The sequence below is a fragment of the Nannobrachium achirus genome (genome assembly GCF_963921795.1).
Source record: "Nannobrachium achirus genome assembly, chromosome: 7".
In the NCBI taxonomy this organism is placed as follows: Eukaryota; Metazoa; Chordata; class Actinopteri; order Myctophiformes; family Myctophidae; genus Nannobrachium; species Nannobrachium achirus.
The window spans coordinates 36,737,566-36,755,623 of NC_137816.1; the positions used below are offsets into that span (position 1 = coordinate 36,737,566).

Genomic DNA, 18,058 nt, shown 5'->3' on the forward strand with positions numbered 1-18,058 from the left:
CAATCTTAGTCTTTAGAGGCGGGGGATAGAAAATGTGCAAGATGATAGCCTATACACAGCTATGCCTCGCTCCTTTTTCGGTTAGAGGCAGAAGGGAGAAAGGATATAGATTTTAAAATGGTGTCAATCAAGTCGCCACCCCTGGTGTCAGTGCTGTCCTACGGACATGCGTTGATCGGCGTCAGTTGTCTGCTGATTTGCCTGGTGTTTCTTCTGCTGGTCCGTCAGCTCGTCAAGCAGCGGAGACCCCCTGGGTTCCCCCCTGGACCCTCTCCCATCCCACTCATAGGGAACATTCTGTCTCTGGCCACGGAGCCGCACGTCTTTCTGAAGAAGCAAAGTGAAGTCCACGGTCAGGTAAGAAGAGATTCCACGCGTGTTTTAAATTGAGCCGTTATTCATGTGATGATTAGGCCAGTGTTTCTCAAACTTTCAAAATTTGCAAGGTCTCCCCTTAACTCTGACAGTGTACAAATGGAACCAAATGGACCTATAGGGTCCATTTGTACACTGTCAGAGTTACATACTTGTATGCGTCATTTACCCATACAAGACCCCCCCCAAAGGAACCCAAAGAGTCCCTGGAATCCACTTTGAGAACCACTGGATTACTAGGATATGCAGTTTTGTTGTGTGATGTTAAAGGTGGTCTTGCCGGTTGCTGTTCTGGCACGTTTTGAATGGACAGTAAAAAGTGGATATTCTGAAGTGATTGATTGATTGATTGATTGAATGATTGATTGATTGATTGATTGATTGATTGAAGACTTTATTAGAAGTTTGCATAGGAAAAGGTACAGTTTCATGACGGTACAGTTCACTGGTACAAGGTCTACTAAAAGGAGATAGACCTACTAGCCTACCTAGAAAAGACTAAGCTTATTTCCACAGGAAACCATTAAAGTATCTCATATAACATTGAATGACAGATGAATAGAACACAGTAGGCTACTATGCAGTAGATATAGTCAGTAAAAAAGAAAAAAAAAGTGACGCCTCGTTCTTTATATAAAACCTCTACAGTTGTTATAGCCTACATTTAAGAAGTTCTAAGTTAATTTCCCAATTCCCAAATTACTTGACACGCGCACACGCACGCGCAATCATAACAGAGGGGAGGGGGCGACAGTGAAAGCCAAGCTACTTACTATGTGGCCTACACGTTAATTGGCGTAGATTTAACTATTGAGAAGGGACTCGTAGGCCTACTGTAGATAATTAGCCTAATTAGCCGACCACAGCCAATTAACAAACCCCTAATCCCCCGACCTTCAATCCCTCTGCGATTTTTCACAAACAAAAGACTTCCCACATTTTCGAATAATAATTTCCCCCCCAATACATTAAAAAAAGACAAGATCTGTCTGTATTACTGAACAATATATTTTAAATTGCAGCAGCCAAAGTATGCATTTTTATTTTTTATTTTTTTATTGCTTCAAATTCTTTATAAAATAAAAGTCAGACATACTCATATGGCTTCTTCTTAGAGCAGGTGAACAATCTAAACCAGGGGTCTTCAACGTTTTCAGGCCAAGGACCCCTTAGTTGAGAGAGAGATGAAGCAGGGACCTCCACAACCTTTTCAGAGATTCCATAGTTTGACAGCACAATCATTAGTGTATTTTAGTGTAAAACATTGATCACTTTCTATGCATTTCTTATAGATCTTCAGTATCGATCTTGGAGGTATTCTGACTGTGGTGCTGAACGGATATGATTCTGTCAAGGAGTGTCTGTACCATCAGAGTGAAGCATTTGCTGATCGTCCATCCTTGCCTTTATTCAAGAAGATGACCAAAATGGGTGGTGAGATGATCCTTTGTTGTTTTACACTGACGATTTGCACATTTGAAAGTAATTAAGGTGTTACATCACTATTTCACACTCCTGTTCTGCCCCTTAAAGGATTGCTCAACTGTAAATATGGTCGAAGCTGGATTGAACACCGTAAACTGGCCTGCAACTCCTTCCGTTACTTTGGCAGTGGCCAGAGACTGTTTGAGAGGAAGATATCTGAAGAGTGCATGTTTTTCCTCGACGCCTTTGACGAGCACAAGGGGAAACCGTTCAACCCCAAACACCTGGTGACCAACGCTGTGTCCAACATCACCAACCTAATCCTTTTCGGCCAACGCTTTACTTACGATGACCACAACTTCCAGCACATGATCGAGCTCTTCAGCGAGAACGTGGAGTTGGCTGTAAGCCCCGCGGCCTTCCTCTACAACGCCTTCCCTTGGCTTGAGTACGTGCCCTTTGGGAAACATCAGAAGCTGTTCCGCAACGCTGCTGAGGTCTATGATTTCCTGCAGAAGATTATCGAGGGGTTTTCCCAGGGCAGACTGCCACAGGCGCCACGACATTATGTCGATGCCTACCTGGATGAGTTGGAGCAGAGTGCAGGGCACCCCGGCACCTCCTTCTCCCGGGATAACCTCATCTACTCTGTGGGAGAGCTCATTATTGCAGGCACAGAGACGACCACTAACACCCTGCGCTGGGCCATGCTGTATATGGCCCTCTACCCCAACATACAAGGTCAGTGACTGCACCTTGAGCTGGAGAAAATATATATATATATATTATAGGGATGGGACGATATGAAAATGTCATATCGCTATGATTGTGACAAAATAAATCGAGATTCACAATATTATATCAAAATCCATTATCCTGGGGCGGAACATTACATTTTGCCCCAAAATAGCAGATCTACAAGCTATTTTTTGGCAAAGACATTTGATAGAGAGTGAAAAAAAGATCGAGTACATATAGTATAAATACCTTTTACCAATTATAGAGGGTTTAAGTGGTACTATGCAGCTCGGCAGATGAAACGTGAATTGATCCCAGTGCATGATGGAGGACGATATCACGATAAATTAAATCTCCACGATACGATTATCGTGAGTGTTTTTTATCAAGATAAATCGCTTATTGTCCCATCCCTAATATATTATCCTGCATGAAAAATGAAATAAAAAAATAAGTTAATAGCCCAGTTTACTGTAGGCACTGATGCTGAACAAAAAGAGATGTGATCTAATTGTCATGGGAGATTTATTGTGCCCCTCAAATTAATTTTGGCATGCTCAGTATGCCATGGAATATAATATCGTTATATAATATGAATGGCTAATTTTGTGTTTCTCCCTGTAAAGAGAGGGTGCATCGGGAGATCGACAGCGTGCTGGTCAATGGAAGGGCCCCCTCGCTGGAGGACAAACAGAGGATGCCCTATGTGGAAGCTGTTTTGCACGAGGTCCTGCGCTTTTGTAACATCGTACCTCTGGGGATCTTCCGCGCCACCTCGCAAGATGTCAGCGTCAACGGCTACAGCATTCCAAAAGGCACCATGGTCATCACCAACCTCTATTCAGTGCACTTTGATGAGAAGTACTGGAACGACCCCAGCATCTTCTCACCACAAAGGTTCCTGGACAGTAACGGCAACTTTGTCAGACGTGAAGCCTTCCTACCGTTCTCTCTGGGTAGATATCTTTCAGCTTGTGTTATTCATTTGGTAATGTTTAATTGTCATGTTGTCATGCCTTTAGACTCCCAAACAAAGACTCTCACTCAGTCACATGTAACCAAAAGACAAGAGTATTATTCTTACTTACTTAGTTATTACTTAAAGGACAACTTTGTTTTTTTACAACAAGGGTTCATATTTTAGATTGTAATTAGAGATCAGATGAGTGCTAAAATGTTTTCATTCACTTCGATCTATCGTTTTAGCGATTTTAGCGATTTTGTTTTCAGTGGGGCATGCGTTCTAAATATGTATTTTTAGACACAATATGCTGGCGATGTCTTTATTACTATTTACAGTAACACTGCTAGCCCCCATAACAAGTCACATGTGCCCATGAAAGATTGTGGCGCAGGGGCACCTGTTGGCCTACTGGTCCAGGCGCATAGCACTTATGCTATCCTTATAGGCATGGATGCCTGGCAGCGTCGCCGGTTCGATTCCCGATCCGGACGACCTTTGCTGCCTGTCGCTCCCTATCTCTCCCCCCAATTCCTGTCAGTCTACTGTCCTATCCAATAAAAGCCCAAAAACAAATCTTTTATTTTTTTTAAAGAAAGATTGTGGTGCATCTTGGGAATGGGCTTATAGTGTCTAAAAAGACATATTTAGCCACTTGTACGCATGCATGGGTTAGGTTTAGGCATAGAGGTTAACATTCACCAGCGTCGGCAGGTTAGCTACTCACCAGTGTCTGGTTTACTGAGGTTAGGGTTAGGGTTTGGGTTGGGTTTAGGCATAAAGGTTAACATTCACCAGCGTCGGCAGGTTAGCTACTCACCAGCGTCGGCAGGTTAGCATTTCACCAGGTTAACATTCACCCGCGTCGAAATACTGGGACATAGAACAAATGTTATGTTGAAATATCGACCCGCGCCCGCCACCACCCACTGAAATCAAAATCGTTAAAATCGCTAAAATCAAAGAAAGCAGTAAATGGAAATATTTTAACACTCATCTTTTCTTTTCTCTAATTACAGTCTAAAATATGAACCCTTGTTGTAAAAAAACTAAGTTGTCCTTTAAGGTTCTAAGAATCACAAAACTGCCAAGTCAGAAAATAAGTTAGGAAGTCCTTGGATATACCCCAGAATGAAATGCTGCCAAATCTAACTCATACAACCTGTAAATTCAACTCACACACATAAAAGTGCAAACATAAAGCTACAGAAGGGTGACAAATTAAAGGAAAAACAAACATAAAGTGTCTTAAGTAAGGTGTTGGGCCAAGCCGCCATAACAGATTCTACAAGTCTATGGAACTGCCTAAAAATATCTTATTGTTTAGATGATGGTGGAGGGGAATACTCTCTTAACAGCCTCTGTTCAATTGAGTTGAGGATCGACTGCAATGACCATAGCATATTTTTCATAATTTTCATACAGTACATCAACCCAAGGCAGAGTGCAGTACTGTAACTACAAGAATTTCACTAAAAATGGGTTTAAAAGTGTTACAGCTGTGCAGCCAAATGAGATAAAGGAATATAAGTGATATTACACTGATTGTATATCTGTTCTTGAGCTAACTGTTCATCCCCCAATATCATGAAGGCTAATTTGACCTTTGGGCGACACAAATAAGTCGGTGTGTCCAAAAATGTAGTTACTGCACTCTGCCTTTGTAGGGCAGAGTAGATGGGAGCGAACAGACCATTCCCATCAGAATAGAAGTGTTTTATCATAGGATGAACGGATAAACTTTGTACTGATTTGCTGTGACCCTTCTTCTATGCTACGGGGACAACGGACTCAAACCATGCCAGGAAAATGCTGGCAATAATGCTCTTTTAGTTTTCATTACATAGCGCACTAGGCACAAGCATCACTGTCATTGAATGTGCACTTCCAAGCACAATTTCCAACTGATTTCACTTATGCCATTCCCATAGATCAAAATGCACTTTAATGACTAACTATTGAAACTCTTGCCAGTTTAGCAATTTTTGTGACTGACGTTTTCCTGCCATCCATGCCCTAGTAATGAACCATCTTTCATAGTCAATTAGATCTTTTCCTCATTTGTAAAAATGGCACAGAGCATAATATATTAATTGCTTAATTGTATCACCTGTTTCAAAGCAGATGTATTTGTTATCTCCATTCAGTTATTCAACTGTTTTGCCTATCATTTGTCATCCTTCAGTATATTGTTAGCCACTATTCACTGGTACCATATCTGTATGCAACGTTATCAGAAACAATTTGGACTGGGCCATACGTTAAGTTGTAGGCCCTATAGGTTTTCTAACCACATCTGTAATCTTTATCCCATTTTGTGATAATGTGGCATAAATACACACACACTCACACACAAAAAAATAAGTATTTGAGTGAGCGAGGTACAATTTAAAGTAATCTCAACATGGGTGTCTTTCTCTTCAGGGAGGCGTCATTGCCTGGGTGAGCAACTGGCCAGAATGGAGATGTTTCTCTTCTTCACCTCCATGCTCCAACGGTTCCATCTTCAGTTCCCTCCAGGCGCTGTGCCATCTCTAACTCCTAAACTGGGCATGACCCTACAGCCCATGCCATACTCCATCTGCGCTGTCCGCAGACAGCAGAGAGACTCAGGCTGCAGAGACACTCCCCATCAGCAGTAGACAAGCAAAAACTCATTACATCATGTCCAATCTGGGAACCCATCGGCAAAAAAAAGGGAAACCTTTTTTTCCCGCTTTGAATTTGCGGAGCTCTGAATCTGTCTTGAGAGATTACATCGTGTCTAACCTTCATTGCTTGAATGTTGGTATTTTGCACATGAAAGGCAACCCAGTGGACTTAAAAAAGGGTTAGACAGGCTATTTCAGTCCTCCTAGTTGATCCCACAATGCATCCTGCACCCAGCGTTCCCAATGGTCTCTCAACTGCAAAGGTAGATTCTCACCTTTGGACATTTAGAATGTAAGAGAGCAGATGATGTCAAACAGGTGGTTGGCCTTGTTACAGTATGTATCTGGTTCACTCGATGAAACCATGAACGAGCCACTTTTGGCTGAGCGATATGCATGTTTGCACAACTGTTAAGCAGCAGGGATGGGTGACAAGAATCAAAGGTGAGATTTTGCGAGTCCAGCTGGTGTCCTGGAAACACAAGTTTGATGTCTGATTCTTCGAAAAGCTGGTCTGAGCCCTCAGAAGCTGTGATTCCCAATCTGCGGGCCTGGGCCCACTGGTGGGCCATGAGAATATTGCAAGTGGCCCCCAAATAATTGGCAAAATACTAAGATTTGAATGATAACATTAATATTTAAAAGAATATTATGTATTATATACATATTTTATATTTAAACCACTGAAAATGTTTTCATTGTGATACAGATAAATCGGAACTATACTATGTTAGTTCCAATGATCATTAAATAATAAAAATGCTCTGAAAATGCACCCAGCATTCGGCTGCTGTGTTAAGTGGCCAAATGGGTGGGCCGTTAATGCCTTCAAGACCTCCAAGTGGGCCCTGATCCAGAAAAGGTTGGGAACCACGTTTCATTTGAGTCAAATGAAATGTCTATGACCGTTGGTGCTTCAGGGGTGGGTTAGAGACCTGTCAATGATTGACAGAGTACATCTCTGTGATGGTTCATGGACATGTCTTCTCAGGACAGCTTCGGGACAGGGAAACGAGACCAGTGGTTCCACGCATGTTTCAGCTCTAAGGAGAAATGAGATTGGCAGACTTTCCTAGAAATTTCTCTGCACACAGCAAATGTTGGGGCTGGACCTGAGCCACATACCACATCACATGAACTAACTCTGACCTGAGCTGGAAAAAACTTGTACTCCACTGTAGCAGTAGATTCAGGAGATATCTGTATGCAACAGTGGCTTCTGCTAAACGGTGCTTTTCGGTACTAAACAAGTACTAAATTATAAAATTGTTCAGTATGAGTTCATACTGGACGTTTGTGAAATGTCCTTGTTGCAATATTTTTTATGTATTGGTCAAACCTGCTGTGAATAATAAAACCTGTGCTTTTGTACAATTTTGTCATGCAGAATATTTTTAAAATGTGGCAATCTAATCTAATTAGTTGATACACAATGGCCCTGATTGGGTGGCATTCACATAACTAGTTGCGACCAAAGGTCGCAGCATACCAGGGGAAATGTCGCAGCTTGTCCGTCCGCCAGTCAGTCAGTACTAGAGTTCTCAAATTCTGCCCGAACCCGACCAAACGAGAACCCGACCCGACATTTAGGGTAGGGTAGGGCCTAAAATGTATGATAATTAGTCGGGCCGGGTAGGGCCTCGGGCTCAAAATGAAAATATATTTATTATTATTTTATTACTATTACTCTGTGATAGAGTAATGAGAAGCCGACCATAACCGAACCCGACACAACATTTAGGGTAGGGTAGGGCCTAAAATGTATGCTAACTAGTCGGGCCGCGTAGGGCCTCGGGCCGACACAGTTAGGGCCAGGCCTTAATTTTCAGGCCTGTTGAGAACTCTAGTCAGTACTCAGTACACAACACATTTGTACAGTCTATTAGTTCCCTCGTCACTGTGACATCACAGGTCACATCACAAGTGACATCACAGGTGACATCACAAGTGACATCACCTATGTAAAAGTCCATATGAATATCCCTGATGTCATCGACATATTTATATATATCACTGGCCAGATGGCAAAGGCATGGCCCATATCTGTGTGGCTGGTTCAGGTAGGGATCTCCTTGTATGGGCATAAAATACATTGTATGTATATGGATACATATTATTATTAATAAAGGATAAAATCAAATAAAAAGTCCATATATGGTCATTCCCAGAAACAACATCCCTTTTATGCCCATATATGGAGATTTCTGATGTCATCAACCCCAACCCCCAACCTGGGGCCTGGTTTACTCTGATATACACCCTACCCTCCCCGAAAACGTTAATATTAAGTCCATATATGTATATATATTAATAAAGGATAAAATAAATAAAATGTCCATATACAGTATGGGCATTCCCAGATGATGCCCTGATGCCCATATATGGAGATCCCCAGGCATCAAAACCAGGCCCTAACTTGCCGAGGCCCTGCTTGGCTTTACTAATTAACATACCTTTTATGCCCATAATATGGAGATCCCTGTCCCAATGTCATTAATATTAAGAACATATCTGGGAATGTCCATGTTTGGTAAAGCCCATAAGGGCATGTTTTGAAATAACATTGTTGACCATCATGCAGGGGTCTCCATATATGGGTAACTGGTCCGATATACATCACTGGCCAGATGGCCAAGAATTGGCGCAAACTTGCACTTTAGGCCGAGGTCGCATGTCGCCTTGAGGCGTCTTACTAGTATAGTATATCCTAAACATACAAGTATGGATTCGGGGTAGACTTGAATGCCCACATCAATCATACTATTCATGATATGGGCCATTAGATTCCGGGCTACATGCCCAGTTGATCTTAAAATACATCTGTGTAAAAAGGACAATAAAAATGAAGGTAGTGTCCGTTTCAGTATAACAGTATTCTATAAGCTTCACAAACACACACACACACACACACACACAGAGAGACACACACAATAAAAGCCAATGATAAACGGTGGATACTTTAGGGATGGTGTTTTATGACAGCTATAAATAACACACTCACACACACGCGCACACACGCACACACACACACGCACGCACACGCACGCACGCACGCACGCACACACACACACACATTCTCACACACAAAAGAAATCAGTTGCCCCACAATGTTGAGGGTGAATGGTTACATTAGACAAATGTACATACCATAATGCTACATGAGGGTAACAGCCATTCTTAGATGTATTTATGGCACAAACATCAGAGTGCACTGTGTTTTGTGAGACTGCACAGTGACAAGCCAACAAACTAAGATTTACAACAAAATGAGCCAGAAAATGTAGGGGTGAGAGTGGGTCAAGGCTTTACCATCCAGCATGGGTCAACATGAGCCCATCGACGACAGAGCAATCAGAATATACATGGCTCTGACCTGAGTCCAACTCTGAAGCCCGATTTACACTTTGTTGTGCAACGGTCACACTTGGAAAATATTGTTATAGAAAGACATTGTGGTACAACTAAGTAAAAATGACTTTTGCCATCTTCCTTGTCACTTGAGCCAAAGGGGATATGACTCAAGATGCTCTCTGAAAAGGGCGTACAAAAGCAGTGGTTCTCAACATGTGGGTCGGGTACCCCCAGATGATTAGCTTAATGTGAAACATTGTTTTCTCACTGAACAGTAAACAAACCAACATACTGTATAAGTGTATGGAGGGTATCTGCACATTTTTCAATACCCCTAAAATGACAAATTAAACATTGGCCAAATTAGAGGCAGAGATTGTGAAAATCTCACAACGCTCACAAGGCCTATAGATAGAACCGTGTTATACAAAATGTAATGCCTAAACAAACTTGTCAGGGTGGGGGGTCCCCAGTTAAAATATGATTATTTTGAGGGTCGCTGACCTGAAAAGGTTGAGAACCACTGTACTAAAGCCCAGGTAGGTCTGACACACCAAGGGATGTGACTGCAGACAAGCCTGATTCATACTTCTATCTACAAGCTCACAACTCATTGCGCTGCGAAGCTTGTAGATCGGCTATTTACCATGCATGATACCAGCGCCCAATTAAGAACAAATCAGGCTTAAGGAGGGAGAGTTTGGCACTGGTTGGGTAGACTTAGACAAAACTGAGAGATAAAAAAAAAAAAAGACGAATAGAGTGGTTATGATACAGAACATGGAGATGCTGAACCCAAGTGAAAAAATTAAAATAAAACACCAAACCCCACAGTTCCACACCTGTAAATAGTATTAGATAAAAACTCTGGAAACAGAACGGTAATTACAGGGTCTCAATGTACAATATATGTCAGCTGCGTGTAGAAAACCATTGCATTCAGTTGATTAATTAAAAAATATAATATATTTATATATGTATATGCACATATTCTTTTTGTGACTAAAAGGCTAAACACTTGTTTGGTATTAAAATGTGCACACCTAGGTATATCTATTTTGTTGTCTTTAAATATCATTATGTTGATTTAAACTGCCTACTTAGGAACTTTCGTCTCCGGAGAAAAAATATTTAATAAATGTGATAAAGGAACTAGGCAGGTAATGCTGCCCACCCTTTCATAAAACATTTTATAGTGGAATGCCTAGAGTTCATAGAGATAAAAATAGAGAGCTATTAGTTTTAAACCTGCCCCATGGCACATCTTAAACATATATCAACAAAACAGAAGTGAAAGTGACACCCTGGATCCCTTCTTTACACACTGGCCTAGTTATGGGTTTGGCAAAAAAAAAAGAAAAAAAAGAAAAAAAGGGGGGGGGGGGGTCCATTTGTCTTTAACGTCAGTGTCCGCAGGTTGACTAAAATGAAGATGTCTGGTTGTAGTACAGTTGGTTTAAAAACAATGCAGACAACGTAGCATTCATAGCACATTTTCCTAATATACTGGACTGGTACATGAATTGCCATGGAAATTTCATTTTACAATAACGTTGTCCTGCTGACGCTTCCTAGTGACAATCAAGAAAAGCATTTCTCCAGTGAGGTTGTTAAAAGGTAATGCAAAAAAACAAAACAAAAACGTTTGTGAGTGGCAGAGAGACAGCACACGCACTTTCCTCTGGCACAGAGGACTATTCAATTGCTTCAATTTGTTATGTAGTCAAGTTGTTCGTACAAAGATTAAAAACTACCTCAGTCACCCAGTTTTTCCTTTTCTTTGATTTAAAAGCGTATTTAACAATAATTACATAAATTCTTGCAAAATAATTATTTGTCTTTGCGTGAATCCTGAGTAACCTTTAAAAAATAGTTATAATGAAAATGAAAATGAGGAGGAATCCCTTCATTGAAACAGCACTCCTGATCTGAATGCAACATGTTAAACACCAGAGGATATTTCACTGATTAGAAACCAAACATTATTGAAAAAACAAACGCATATACATTCATACAAGTAACATACTAACAATATGCACATACAGTATACTCCCTCTCCCCTTCACTCGTGCACACACACACGTACACACACACGTACACACACACACACACACACACACACACACACACACACACACACACACACACACACACACACACACACACACACACACACACACACACACACACACACACACACACACACACACACACACACAGCAAACAAGAGTAAAATGATCAATCAAACATAAAAGGCAGGTGGTACACATGAATAAAGGCATCAAAAATGATGCAGATATAATGCTATTAATCAGTCAACATTACAACAATGTCTCTGTGACTGAGTCAATGATACAGTGTTTCGTGTCGCCAGCAAGTGGAGAGAACTACACTCAAAGCCCAGGCTCTGGGCCTCTATGGACTCAGGTTCAGACAGGCACATTTGATATATATATAGGTCTAGAATATACCTGACGTTGAGGCTGAACCAGTCGCAGCCTCTTTGTCTTTTCATGTTTTCAACTGTTCACTTTGGTTACGGGTGTTGCTCGTTTGATTCGCTTCCCCTCCACCTTTCATCATTTTTTAAATAGACTTTTTTTTTTCTGTTTGTGTGTGTGTTTTGTACCTAAAGGAGAGTCACAGCAAATTCATACTTCACTGTACGACTGCGACGCTCACAGGCGTGCACGCTGAAGCGTAAATGAGCCATTAAGCGCTTTGCGTTCAAGGCAGCATCAGAGCCCTCCCTCTGGTTCATCTGCACCAGCCTCCTCAGTGGTGGGGGGAGGGGGCTTTGCTTTTGTCTGGATGCACTGGACTCTCCATGGGATGAAAGTGCATAGGAGTGGAGCTCCCACCATTGCAGCAAGGATCCGCTCACAGTAGTAAGGCCTTTTTTTTTCTTCTTCTTTCTTTTTTTCTCTTTTCTCAAAAATAATGTGACTGCGTAAGCATCCGAGTGTTAGCACAGTGACAATTTCAAAATGTGTGTACTGTATTTGCACTTGAGTGTGTGTGTGTGTGTGTGTGTGTGTGTGTGTGTGTGTGTGTGTGTGTGTGTGCGTGGTTGCAAGATATGTTATGTGCGCGTTTGTCAATTGTCTGTGTTCACGTGTGTTTCTCTATCCTCACGTCTGTCTGCCTGTCTGTCTGTGTGTGTGTGGTGGGTGAAAGGCAGGTGGTCGACTGCCCCTCCCTCCACTCAGGCTTCCTGGTTCTCCTTCTGTCCCGTGGTGGTGGTGGTGTCCTCCTGCTACTGGCGCTCCTCCACCTCCTCCTCCTCCTGGATGACCTGGATGTCATCAGATGGGGAGGTGGGCAGGCTGGCTGGCAGGCTGCCGTCCACCTGCTGCTGCTCCTTGCTCTTCTCCTCCTCCTCGATGGTGTGCTTCCACACCTTGTGGTTCTCAGTCAGGTGCTGCATGATGTTGCAGTAGAGCCGCCGCTCGCCCTTCCTCCTCCGCTCTGGAGCCACGCGACACAGACACAAAAACAGGTCATTCTCCAACCTGTGGGCTGGGTGGGGCCCACTGGTGGGCCATAAGTATATTGCAAGTGGGCCGACCAAATAATGGGCAAAAACACAAAGATTTTGTTGATGATATCACATCAATATAAAAAAGAAATGGTGTAAAGAAAATCTACTTTTTATCGTGTTAAATACTACATTTTGCTTGTGATCATTAACACATTGGGTGCCCACGATTATTCAAGATTTAATCGGCAGTTGCCACGGAAACCCGCCATTTTACCTGTTTCTGCAGCTCAATGGAAAAAGTAATCAGAGTAAATGTAATCTGAGTATGTCCTGTTTATTTTCACAATAGTATTTTCTTTCACTCAGGACAGAAAACGGACAATCGCGAGCATCAGTGCTTTTCTAACGGCCGGTAGAGAAGACCGTGTTTTAAACATGAGCGTGATTTAAAAGTTAGATTAGAAGATAAATGCACTTTTGTGCAGCAGCGTAACACTGCTGCCTACAAGGGAAGCGGACCTCCCGGTCACGTTATACCCCGTTGCATTTCGGGAAATGGAGTGTTTCTCTTCACAGAAGGGTGCTTCGTACAGTAAACGTCAGTTTTGCTCGCGACGCATCGGAACGCATCGAGGGCACACAGAGACATCAAAGAGTTTGACCCGTTGGCACGCAGCCCAGTCGTCTGAACATTTGATCACAAGCTTTCGAGACTTATGATGGGGCAGAGTCTTGGCACACCAGCAGCCATTCATTATAGGCGAAAAATTGCCACCCCAAAAAAAAGTCAAACATTTTCAAAATGCTGTTGTAGATCAATTGTAGATCGGCTATTTTCACTATTTTTGCACAATGTAGTTGTGCGGCAGAGTAAAAGAAAAAAAAAATATTTTTAAACTATTTATTCTATTCATCGGGAAAAGCAATCGATGGAATAAACCCTAAAGAAAACTGATATTTCCAGCCCTAATGGTACAGCATACAGCAGGGGTCTTCAACGTTTTCAGGCCAAGGACCCCTTAGTTGAGAGAGAGATGAAGCAGGGACCCCCACAACCTTTTCGTAGATTCAATATAGTTTAATAGTTTGACAGCACGATCAACGGTGTATTTTGGATTCGTGTCAATTAATGTTTTCAGATATTTAACCAATAATAAAGTTGACTTTTCACTCTGTACTTAGTGAGGTCTGCTCCTTTTCTCCTCTACACCAAAACGCTTTGCCGAAATAGCTTGTAGATCTGCTATTTTTGGCTAAAGTTCTCCAAATATGGACGCTGGGGTTCAAGTGGTTAACATGAAAAAGGTTTCTACCACACAAAGATTTGGAGGAGCCCCTGTAGTAACTCTGAGGACCCCCTAGGGGTCCCGGACCCCCTGTTGAAGACCCCTGAAACAGATATTTCCACCCCTGTTGGTACAGCATACAGTATCTCTTACTTGGTGCCAGCTCTTCCTCCAGCTCATCCTCATCCGTCTCTGTGTCCACCTGTGCCTCCTCTTCCTCCTCCTCCTCCTCCTCCGATCCCTCCTCGTTGATCCAGTATCCAGGCAGCAGCCCTGCCGCGTCGTACGAGTTACACAGCGGCCCCACGATGTGGGTGATGAAGGACTCCTGCAGCTTAGCAAGCTGTGGAGACGATCTGTCCATGAACGGGCTGATGGGTAATCCCAGGCTCGCTTCCTCGTCCCCCTGGAGAACCACATGTACACAGAGTTACAGTTAAAGGAACCCATTTAGGCCTAGAATTATTGAATGCTTTAACGATTGAAAAATAGCAGATACACAAGCTCACAGCGTGCGCTGCGAGCTTGTAGATCTGCTATTTTTGAAAAAGTTGTGAAAATGTGTGCAAATCTTTGAATATATGTATTTTTAAAGCGAACGTTTGTAACTCAAATTTTGCTTCTGGGTGGTCCCTGGAACTAAATAGTTTGAGATGGGGGTCCGTGGCCAAATAAATATCATTTTGTGGGTCCTTCACATGTAAAGGTTTGAGAACCACTGACATAGTAGTCTCTCAAGAACAGACTAACTGAGCTCCAGTTAATCTCTTTGGTGCCAACCCCGAGTTTCCCGAGTTTATATAGGTACCTTACTTGTGCCAACCCCGAGTTTCCAGAGTTTGGGCCGTTTTTCTTTTCCCCCCAATAATATTTGTTGGACCTCCAAAAATGTATTAGGCATGATCGCGATCACGAAATTGCATGTTTAACCCCCATACCAACCCCATCTTTCAAACATGGCAGCCATGTTTGTTTACATAATGTAAAAACATAATGGCTGATATCTCATGAATGCCTGAACGGATTTCGAAGCGGATGTTTTTGTTTGAAAGCTGTGAACAGCGTGCACACACGTGGTGCATGATCTAGGCATGGGAGTGCATATTCCGTGCACTATGAATTACATGGAAGTCTATGGAGACCATGGCATCTTGGACCTTCAAAGAGATTTAATTGATAGCAACAAAAGTGTTAAGTGAAAAGGACCTTTTCTTTGACGATGGCTAGCCAGATTGCTGACATGGAAACATAGGTTTTTCAAAAAACCTTAGAAGGATTCAAAAGACACTTATAGAATCTGGTCAAAATTCTAATTTTCACAATTTTTCAAAAATAGCAGATCTACAAGCTCGCAGCGTGGCACTCGGTGACCCCAATTAAATGAATGGGAACTGGGCTGTGGGAATTAAGATCTTGTATACTCTAATAATAAAGTAAATACATAACTTTGCCAGCGTCCATGACCAACGATATGTATGCTATCCCATGTTGTGTTATTTTTTGTAATTGACCTGACTGATTTCGCTGTATTCATGGTGAAACAGAGCTCGCACCACGGCTAGATCCTTTCTGCAGTCGCGAGGGGCGGGTCTTGACTTCGCTCCAGCTTGATACAGACAGCGGCTACTGTGCGCTGTCATGCCCAAAATGAGGGCTTATGTGTGGGAAGAACAAGCGAGGTACGTGACTCGTGTATGGTTATGGAGGGTTTTTCTTTTTTCGTTCCTGGGACAAATCATGACAAAATAAGATAAATAGGGGACAGGGTGCCTATTTCTGAGGGAAAGTTAATTAATAATAATTAGAAGATAGAGTTAAAATAAAACATTAAACCAAGCACTTTGCCCAAGGCTTTCTTGGTCATTATGACATTATGTAACTAAGTACATTTACTCAAGTACAATTTTGAGGTACTTTAAGGCTGAGAGAGCCGCGATCAGCTCTCGTTCTAATCTAGTGTGCTCGCCTGACTTTATCCTCAGGCTCAAAGTGTCCCAGGAATTGACTCCCAGTTATGCCAACAAAATATATTTAATGTACTGTATTCTTATGAAATGATAGATCATCACAGAGATATTACTCGGGGCAAAACGCTGATTTCCAATAACTAACGTGAGCACTTAGTGCAGTGACTCAGCCTCTTTGGGAATACAAATCAAAACAATGCGGTAATGACCAAATACCTAATGTATGGCAGCCTGTAATGAAAACCTGCTTTGTTGAATTAATCTCACCACAGGCAGATTCAAAACACAAGTCATATTTATTAGGGAAGAAATGCTCCTCTGACACGTCAACACACATCTTCGGAAGAAGTCTTTTGCAGCCTAAACACACAGCAATTATTAGCACGACTAAAGAAGAGTTATTCCAGGCCTATTATTTAATTGAATCTTTTAGTTGTAAAACAGGGGTCTTCAACGTTTTCAGGCCAAGGACCCCTTAGTTGAGAGAGAGATGAAGCAAGGACCCCCACAACCTGTTCATAGATTCCATATAGTTTCATCGTTTGACAGCACAATCATCAGTGTATTTTGGATTCATGTCAATTTGTGTCAAATATTTAACCACTTGATCCGTCAATACTTAATAAACTTGACCTTTCACTCTGTACTTAAGACTTCTCTTTTTCCCCTCTACACCAAAGCTCTTTGCTAAAAATAGCTGATCTACTGCGAGGCGTTGTGAGCTTGTAGATCTGCTATTTTTGGTTAAAGTTCTAAGAATATGGACACTAGGGTTCAAGTAGTTAATATAAAAAAGGAGAAGAAAAAAAACTATCACTCAAAGATTTGGAGGACCCCCTGTTGAAGACCCATGTTGTAAAACCTAAATCAACTCCTCTGATATTACTCATTTGATTCCTTGTGATGATGATCGTACCTGCTCATAGAATTCATTGACAATGCCCTCCGTCCACTTCAGGTGCAGATCCCGCACTTTGGCTGGTCCGTTGATGTCTGCCAGCTTAATGCAGACTTGGCAAACCAGCAGCCTGTCGTTCTCATTAGTCCAGTCGATCCCAGGACTGTTTACATCATTCACCTGTTTAGAACCACAAAGATGGATGTCTGGTCACAATGGGTTAGCGATTGTTAATCACATGCCAAATCTACTGCGACTAAAATGCTCATCACCAGTTGTATTGGTTGCTGTGTGGAATTAACAGATTCAAGTGAAAGTAATGCTTAATTTATAATCTGTCGAATGACGGTGTTCCTCACCAAAAATAGCCGATGTACAAGTGCAAGCCTAAGCACAAGCTCGTAATTTGGCTATTTTCGGTGAGTGACACCCTCGTACGAAGAAGTATAAACTAGTAAGACGCCTCAGGGCGACATGCGCCAATTCTTGGCCATCTGGCCAGTGATGTATATAGGACCAGTTACCCATATATGGAGATCCATGTACTGTATATAGTATCCCTTTTATGCCATACATGGAGATCCCTGTCTGAGCCAGCTGCACATATATGGGCTGTCTTCCTCCATATATGGGCATTCCCATATGAAGTCTTGTTAGATATGGGCGTAATATTGATGACATCAGGGATCTCCATATATGGGCATAAAAGGGATTCTGTTAGAGTGGTTCCCATGACATCACAACATAAAATATATTTTATGCCCATACATCCCTAACTGAAGCAGCCACCCAGATATGAGCCATGTCTTGGCCATCTGGCCAGTGATATATATCGATGACATCAGGGATCTTCATATATGGGCATAAAAGGGATTCTGGGGAATACCCATATATGGAATTTTACATGATGTGATATCACCTGTGA

General features: G+C 42.1%; 2 protein-coding genes across 2 annotated transcripts in view; one reads left to right on the forward strand and one right to left on the reverse strand.

Moving 5' to 3' along the window:
- The first annotated feature begins 10 nt into the window (after window positions 1-10).
- Window positions 11-7,512, forward strand: cyp2r1 (cytochrome P450, family 2, subfamily R, polypeptide 1). The gene is made up of 5 exons (XM_080730806.1): window positions 11-357; window positions 1,668-1,809; window positions 1,909-2,541; window positions 3,165-3,494; window positions 5,924-7,512. The coding sequence occupies exons 1-5, from the start codon at window positions 118-120 to the stop codon at window positions 6,139-6,141; spliced, it is 1,563 nt and encodes a 520-aa protein (XP_080586932.1). The 5' UTR covers window positions 11-117; the 3' UTR covers window positions 6,142-7,512.
- Window positions 7,513-9,166: 1,654 nt separating this feature from the next.
- Window positions 9,167-18,058, reverse strand: part of pde3b (phosphodiesterase 3B) — a 94,256-nt gene continuing 85,364 nt past the window's right edge. The window contains exons 14-16 of the mRNA XM_080729551.1: window positions 17,152-17,313; window positions 14,422-14,674; window positions 9,167-12,969 (exon numbers count right to left, since the gene is read on the reverse strand). Of these exons, the coding sequence (XP_080585677.1) occupies window positions 12,758-12,969; window positions 14,422-14,674; window positions 17,152-17,313 (627 nt within the window). The 3' untranslated portion in view covers window positions 9,167-12,757. The remainder of the gene's footprint in view (window positions 12,970-14,421; window positions 14,675-17,151; window positions 17,314-18,058) is intronic.

What these genes read in the sequence shown, in the direction of transcription:
- cyp2r1 (XM_080730806.1), top strand. Translation starts at nt 118, where the DNA reads ATGGTGTCAATCAAGTCGCCACCCCTGGTGTCAGTGCTGTCCTACGGA. An exon ending in CCTCTACCCCAACATACAAG is followed by an intron (nt 2,542 to 3,164) that starts GTCAGTGACTGC and finishes CTCCCTGTAAAG; the next exon opens with AGAGGGTGCATCGGGAGATC. An exon ending in CTTCCTACCGTTCTCTCTGG is followed by an intron (nt 3,495 to 5,923) that starts GTAGATATCTTT and finishes CTTTCTCTTCAG; the next exon opens with GGAGGCGTCATTGCCTGGGT.